Genomic DNA, 9,038 nt, shown 5'->3' with positions numbered 1-9,038 from the left:
GAGCGGAACGAAGTGAGATGAATTGACGAACAGAGGAGAAGGCGAGTGAGCCAACTCGATTTAATCAAGCGTGACTCAATATTGATAGTCAAACAAAAATAAGTTACAGACACGTGATAGATAGGATACGCAATTAGCACATACGATCATATGAAAACAGGGTAAATGAGCAAATAATTGACAAGGTCAAAACGTGACTTGAGAAGGAAGAACGAATTGGTCTGTCCAGAAGCTAGAATAACCTGTATGGGCTTGACATAAAGTAGCCACTACCAGAATAATGAAATGAGATGAAAACAAAACATTTGGCACTTATCTGTTTAGCTGAAAGTTTTAATGTAACTGGTAAACAAAATATATATTGCAAGTTATCAGTAAGTCGGTTGATAATTAACGTTGTATATTAACAAAGAGATGTATGACTATGATTGATGCCACTTCTATTTGAGAAAAAACTGGTCGATTTTCCAATACAGATTTCATCGGAATATTTTCTAACGATTCTTAACGAAATAAAAGATTCTATGTCACATGTTTTATTCCCAATTTATGTTAAATTTCTCATTTCGTCATGTTTTTATATTAAGAGTACATTTTGCGACATAATGAGTTAATGTAGTCATCAACAGTTGATTGAAATGCTCCCAAAGTATTAATAGAATATAATGTTATATGAGAATTGGTGGATCCCAGGGATAACTAGTACTTACTCTGATAGTCACGAATGGATCAGATCTAAAGACAGCGAAAACATCTAGCCCACACGAATGTACTTCATTGAAATCGCGGTAGTACGGTTATAATGTATGAGGCAAATATTACAAGATACAGGCATTACATTAATGAAAATTACTAAGAATATATATATATATATATATATATATATATATATATATTAAAACGGTCCCAACTTTTTAAGAACGTAATCATGATATATCTCAAGCATAAACCAATTTGAGAATAACACATCAGTTTTTCCAATTAAGGTAATAAAACTGTAGGTTAGTTCGTATTGTTTTCGTTATATATCCATGATAATTTATAAGTAGTTGAATTATAGTACAAACTAGGAATCCCAGAAATAACGCAGTGGGATCAAGAAGTACTAGATAAGCACGAACGAATCTACTGTATTTGGAATTCGAAATCAAGCATTCGACAAGTACAAAGGAATCGTAACTTCATACAGACACCAAAATATCTCTGCATCAATTCATTTAACGTAAAATTAGTTCTTTTTAGCGTAAATGAATATGACTTTAAAGTAAGATTATACCAGTAATAACTATTGATATTACCCAATTTATTTAATTTATATACACAACAGTAGTTAAAATACCTGATTATTCTTCCTTGTTCCCTTTATAAATCAACATAGGGTCAGATTTCATTACATCTAAAGTAACTGAACACCTATAATGTTTCGAATTATTTGAATTATAGTACGAACTAAGAGTCCCAGAAATAACGCAACTGAATCAAGAAGTACTAGACAAGCACGAACGAATGTATTGTTTTTAGAGTTCGAAATCAAACATTCAACAAGTACAAAGAAATCATCAGTTCATTCAAACACCACAACACCTCTATCATTTCTGGCAATTAATAGTCATTTGTCCGTTGAATGACAAGAACAAGTGTCATAATGGGTAATGAGGGAGTAAAAAAACTTAATAAGCCTAGAAAATTTATTACGATTAATATGGATCTATGTACTAGAGAATATATTCAATAAGTTAGTGGTTGGATTAAAAATGACTATGAATTTTTTAGTTTCCCAAATTTTGAACAACAATTTCTGTCTGATAGACAAAAGATTCAATTTGCTTTTTTCCGAAATTGATAAAAACTATCTATGAGTAGTTTGACAATATCAGTAAGGAATTCCTAACTAAATTTTATACAGGTTGCAATGAATTCTGGAGGCTTCTTTTTTTCGGTAGACAGAAAGTAGATGATACACAGAAAATCACTGAACTGAAATTATTTTTATTGAATATGTACTGTATAATCAAGAAGTGGAAACAATTTAATGGTTGAATTCATAATTCGATTTATGCTAGACAACTCTGCAAAACCTGGAAGCACTGGACGGCCGTTTCGTCCTAGTATGGGACTCCGTATAATGAAGGTCATTTGAAATGGCCGAACTTCCTTAAGGTGAGTTTTTTCACTTACTTTGAAGAAAATGAACGAAATTGTTCTTTATCTTTATTTTGGATAATAAATTGAATAATGAATTGAAATTACTTTCCGTTTCTTATAAGCTCATGATGGTTTCACTACAGTTGATAATTGTCACCTGCTATGTCGTATTAAAGTGCTTACAAAACACACTTTTGTCTATGTATTTAGATTTAAAGTACTTTATTATATTTAAAAACTAGTGACATCAAAATGAACTCAATTTATTGGACCTGAGAAAAGAGAATTTTATAGAATTTTGCAAGTCATTACTAGTCTATTGTTATGCTTAACTGATACACAGTGTATCTAAACAAGAGTTATGAATAATGTTACTGTAATTCTTACTAATCAGTTTCTGAACACAGGATTGAACCTTACTGGTGTATCGTAGATCCTAAGGAAAGTTTTCACCCTTAATACCATCTATAGCTAAAAGCTAAATAACTTAGCACTAGCAATAGGAAACGACATTGAAGGTGATAATCATACTGATTAGGAATTCACTGAACAGTTGATATTCAGTTCAGAATATATTTGAAAAAATCATTTCTACTTAGACTTCAGTTAGTTTGTTGATTAAAAAAACTGTCTTCTGAGTTTCTCGTTGTGAAAATAGATAGATAGTTCATACAACGATTTTTGTCAAACAATTTATTCATACAATCAATTGTTGGTTTACTTTAGAAAAAAGTTCTTATATAGTAAGTTGAAAATATTGTTTATTAACATTTCGAATAATTTAGTGGTTGATTTATTAATATTATTCAGAGAAATTTTAAAGAAAAAAATAATTTTCATAGTTGAGATCATAAGTCACTTGAAGCTAGGCCACCATGAAAAACCCGGAAGCATTGGTTAGATGCCAGCTCCGTGGTCTAGAGGTTAAGTGTTGGCGCGCGAGACCGATAGGTCCTGGATATGAATCTCTCGAGGTGAGGTCGTGTATATGCACTGTTGAGAAGTCCCATAATAGAATGAAACAGCCGTCCAATGCTTCCAGGTTTTCTATACTGGTTTAGCTTCAATTAACTCATAATCTCAACTATTAAAATTACTATAATATCCACAAACCCCCCCCTTCTGTTATTAAAAAAATAAATAATAGTCGATCACAGTTACATAATCAACATTATCGAATTGTATAAGTTTTATATGGTATGATTGATTTTTGTAATCATTATTTTCAAATATTAACTTTCACTTCTCATTAGTTCCTTTTTGTTTTGTTGTTGTTGTTTCTTATATAGTTTCAATCAAAATATTTGCATAGTATTTAATAAGTTACTGGTTACTTTAAAATATGTCATAATTATGTTACAGAATGTAAAAGTATTTCTGATCATCTTTTGTTAAACATTTTCCAAAAAAAAATTTTTTTTCTAAATTTTTATGTTTAGAATATACCGTCATAAAAAAAGAACTGACCTGAAAGAGAGAGAAAAACAAAACGTTAATGATTTTGGCTAATTCAATGAAGTTTGTTAGTTTATTCAATAGTTGCTATTTTTCATGTGCTTGTTTCTCTAATATGATATGCGTAGTTTTTAAAAAAAAGTTTAGTCAGTAAATAGTTTCAATTTATTATTTACAGGATTGTAAAATTGATTAGGTCAAGGGATACATTGATGTTTGTTTGTTTGTTTTTTTCAAAAAATCTGTTTTGGAGATAAGTATATAAATTGTTTTGTTGTTGTATTTTTTGTCAAATTTTCTATTCAGTATAAGTTTGACAAAAAAGAATTATCAGATAATAATCATCTGCTCATAAGAGAGTGTGCCCATAAGAGTGTTGAATAGATGTAAGTAGTTTTAGAATTAAAGCTTATATACCCACTTTCACTTTTAAATCAGTGGATAATGTGTTACAGAACCAATAGAAACTCCAAGGTTGGGCTGTATTAATATTCAGCTAAAGTGTGCTAAATAGGATGGAATTCATATCCTGGATTTCACCACTCGGTACTGTGGGATGTGATAGAGGCGGATTGATTTATAAAGTGATAGGAAGTTATATTCTAAATTGAATATGAGTTTACAATATCACGGTTAAACAAGCAATATTACATGTGTAAATTAAATTTAGCTAAAGGTATTTCAAATTCTAAGAATAACAGACTTTTGTAACTTGTTATTCAGACTGTATTTCACTTGGATCATAATATTAAATATGAATTAGGACTAGAAGTATTGGTTAACTGTCTATCTGGCGTTTAGCTGGTTGCAAACTAGTCAGATATTTTGAGTGTGCATATAACTACTGCACTCACAGATTTCACGGATGTCCTGGTACAGGATATTTGTCGAGTCTGACTAATTAATTAGGATAAATTTATGATACCAAATCAGAGTATTCAGGAAATAAATCCAAGAATGTTTTAATAATATCGTTATGTGCTTCAGGTTTTGGTATCTCCCATTGAAAACTTTATGGTCTGCAATGCATGCCATTTTCATTTTATCAAGTTTTTAAATAATATATATAAATATGTTTAATTCTAAGAGTAGTTTTCATTAGTCAAATTGGTAACCTTTGAATTTTCAAGTTGAAAAGTGGTTATGTATAAAACGAAATCAAATGTGGCGAAAACAAACAACTGGCTATTTATAGAAGGTTTATTTCATTGACCAAGTTCAGCTGTATATCTCTTACAACCTAAGAGCTACAGAACAGTTGTTTTGTCCTAGTTTAGCGATTCTCAGAGGTCCACGTCCATCACAGTATATTTGATCGAAGTTAGAATCTTAATATTCCATGTTTATCCAGCTTACGAAAAAATACAAATAAATAAGGTAAAGATAGTTTAGACTAATCTATTTTACCAAATATGACAACAAATCAGATTCACATATTACCGCTAAAGATATTTCACAGCACATAACTGTCATTTCATCAACTGAAAGAAAAATTGGTAAAACGTAATGCAGTTATCGACAAATAAAAGATGGATAGTGGCTAGCGGTGGAATTCAGAATGCGCGTTCCATCCTATTTGGGACTCGTTGGCTGGATGTACCTGCATCCCAGAGTTGATGTTTACTCCGGGACACAACCTCAATACTTATGACAATATCGATGTAATCCGCATAGGGTCCACATATGCCAATAAAAAACTGATCAATTGCAATCCTAAACATTAATGGGAAGATTCGAATAAATAATGCAAAATGGATTAATTGACTTAGACATACTGTCTGCTTTGACTACCATGGATTTAGTTTTGATGTAAGAGTTTTGTTGAGAGTAGTTCAATTTTTGGTCATCAGTTGTCACGAAGTGATCACTATTTGAGTATTACTGAGAACTAGAAAGAATTAGATATCTTTCTGGACAATGACGTTACGTCATTGTTCACAAAATTCTAGAGAATAAGATATTTTTTTCTGAGTATAGGATTCCCATCAGTTCACATTTAACTGAGGTGAATCACTTACGCATACTTCCTACATATTAAACAAATTACAACAAGACCTTTAAATCATAACTTCAATAGTATGCTTACTAAAGACATACTTCTAAATGAGTTCCTGAAGTTCCGTTTGAATGTTGTGGATGGTGGGGTTCAACCATGCCAAAGCTCAAACAGTTGTCCTTAGTGGTATTGTATGTTCGTCATTCTATGATAAATGAACTTAGGTTAGAGATGCGTAATATTGGATATTAATTCGGTAGTCTGCTGGTTAGCTTTTGCTGTCAGACCGGAATATTCTGGGGTTGATTCATGGTGGGGCTACGGGCATGCACTATTAAGTGGTCCCATAGTAGGATAAACAGTCTGTTTTCCAGGGCCATCCTATATATATATATATAGAAAGTATATAAGGTCGTGGATGCACACTGCCTAGGAGTCCCATACTACGACGAAACGGCTGTCCAGTGCTTCCAGGTTTCCAATGGTGGTCTAGCTTACATCGACTCATTAATCCAACCGTTTATGTTATTATTATTATTATTATCATTATTATTATTATTATTATTAAAGCTATCTCATAACCTAATAGTTCGTTTGATGTAAGTAAAGCTAATATATCTTAATCCAAAACAACATTATATCAAATACAGATTGAGATTTACTATCCCACCCACCTGAGCTACTCAGGTTAACATGATATGAAATACTATATTTCTATATGGTGTTTTGCTTTTTCATATAAATTACCGTACAATAGATTTGTATCAGAGGATCAATAAACTTGAAGAGTACAGTATACTTAAACATTTCCGAATGTTGTTTGAGTATTATATAGCAAATAAAAGGAACTCGGCTTACTGTCAGTACGTAACTTTGTTCATCGTCCGTAGATAGTACCTGGTGAAAGAAAGGTAATATAACAAAACTATAGAGCATAAGAACGAGTAATTGTGATAAAGTAATAAGTGATAACTGGTTTTCTACTGTATTACCTATTGAGATGAGTAGGACTTTTACATTCAGTACATCTAATATGGATAGAACATACTGTTTACTGCTGATAATAAACACTTTGTCGACTGTTAAAACTTTATTAAAACTTGCGTAAGACTGTCAATTGGTGCAAAGTCTGTTTACTAATCTATAGGTTTGTGGTTTAATTTATATGGAATCGTTTGCTTAGTTCAACAACTATCATGATTATCCTACAATTTCACTTCTATTACACCAAATACTAGTAGTTAAGTGAATTTCTGAAAGAATTCTAACGAACAGAATGAATTCCAATATTTGACAAAATATTCACTCAAACCTATTCGTATCATATGATGGAGTGTTGTTTGACAAGAATCACGATATTAAGTACTAGTTATTTTTTGTCTCGTCAAAATGAATAAAGAATAATAAAGAAATCGATATACAACGCAATTTATGTCTTTATACATATATGTATGTGCATGTCTATTATTACAATTACAAAAACATTCAAACGACTGATAATACTGTGGTGTTTGAATGAACTAATAATACCTTTGTACTTGTTGAATGCTCGATTTCGAATTCCAAATACAATACATCCGTTTGTGCTTGTGTCTCATTTCTTAATTCAATTGCGTTATTTCTGGGACTCTTAGTTCATACTACAATTCAAATAATTCAAAACATTATATTGGCGTCGCGATGGAGCCTGTAATGGAAAAGTTAGATATTCATTCAGCTTCGGAAGCTTTTGAAGATTACTTTGAAAGGTTCGAAATCTGGGCTATGACCAAGGAAGATGATGAGGATGTTAATATTGTGGCACACTTCCTCACATTCATTGTAAAAGAAGCATACAGCTTATTAAGAATTCTGACTATGCCGGAAAAGCCTATCTCGCTTCCTTATACAACTCTCAAGGAACTGCTGCTAGACTATGTTAATTATAAAAATTTCGAATGCGGTAAAGGAGGAAGATCTCGTAAAATGATTCATGAGGATATAAAAAATTCCACTACATTACTACGTCATCCTGACCCAGTGCATACTCAAGGTTATGCAGATAATTCATTGAGATGCGATGCAGTTCACGAGGATGGGGACAAGTTTGGCCAGTGTTTGTCCTGTTGCAAGTTCCACTCTTCTAATTCATGTAAATTTCGTAATTCTAAGTGCTTTAAATGCCGTGATACTGGACATATTCAGTCAGTCTGTAATACTACTGTTCATCTGATTGCAACTAATATTAAGACTTGTAATTCTGATTCTACTGAGTCGAGTATTCATGATGATCATTTATCTTTATCAACGATTTCAAAAGACAGTGTAGAGTCATATGGCAGTTCAGAGTTAAATGAAATCCAGAATTCTTGTGAGACAACAGTCCCTAATCAACCGATTTATCAGAATTCTCATGCTATTGTACCAGATATGACTTTTCCTAATGATTCACATATATCTAATGAAATTACTTGCAATTCTGAGGAAAATATGTTAAATGAACCTAATCATGATCGAAAACCTGATGTGGTTTGGTTAGATGCTGATTTTTCTAACGATCCTACGCGCCGCAATGACAGTCCTAATGAATTTCATAAGAATATTTCAGAAGAATCAAATCCTGATGTCATATCATATATTACCTATCCTCATAATGCATTTGATCCTTGTGGAAAACCTGCTCAATGCGAAGCACGAGTACTAAGTGACCTCGAGTTTGATTACATTTTGGATGATTTCATATCAACTGCTGTTTACCCTTATCACAAAAACAGTTCTAATGTTTACTCTAAACAATGTGAGAAATATGTTTTAAATGAAGCCACATTATTCATAACTTGGGGATATAAAGATCCAACATTATTTCGTGGGAGAGGATAGTGTTGAAAAATCTATGGTTTGAATTCGAGATATTAATGATTTCAGTACAAAACCGACATGCTGGTTGTATACAATTCCAGGTGAGTCTGTTCCGATTTCGTTTGTTAATTCCAATACTAATGAGCACATTCTAGATACTACAAAGTTTTTATCTTATGCAATGTCGGACAGACTCAGGATGAACCTAACAAGAAGATGTACAACCGATTACAAACACTTATACTTCTATTTAAGCTGTGGTGGATGTGGTGTTTGAACGAACTAATAATACCTTTGTACCTGTTGAATGCTCGATTTCGAATTCCAAATACAATACATTCGTTTGTGCTTGTGTCTTACTTCTTAATTCAATTGCGTTAATTCTGGGATTCCTAGTTCATACTACAATTCAAATAATTCAAAACATTATAAATACTTTAACTAGAAAAGTAATTGAAATTTTCATTGAGCAACTAGGTGTTTCGGTATTAGAAATGATGAATCGTCTTTTTGTTTTTTTGAAAAAATGACTAATAAATACTTCCATTCGAGACATAAGTGTAGTGAACGAGAACACAAATGAGGGCAATCGAATGTATTTGAA

General features: G+C 31.9%; 1 protein-coding gene across 1 annotated transcript; it reads left to right on the top strand.

The window, feature by feature from the left end:
• Positions 1-7,066: 7,066 nt before the first annotated feature.
• Positions 7,067-8,782, top strand: MS3_00002113 (uncharacterized protein). The gene has a single exon (XM_051209676.1). It carries the CDS (start codon positions 7,277-7,279, stop codon positions 8,453-8,455), a length of 1,179 nt encoding a protein of 392 aa, XP_051075136.1. The 5' UTR covers positions 7,067-7,276; the 3' UTR covers positions 8,456-8,782.
• The last annotated feature ends 256 nt before the right edge of the window (positions 8,783-9,038 follow it).

This window comes from Schistosoma haematobium, chromosome 1 (assembly GCF_000699445.3).
Source record: "Schistosoma haematobium chromosome 1, whole genome shotgun sequence".
NCBI lineage: Eukaryota > Metazoa > Platyhelminthes > Trematoda > Strigeidida > Schistosomatidae > Schistosoma > Schistosoma haematobium.
This window is presented reverse-complemented; position numbering and strand designations above follow the sequence as displayed.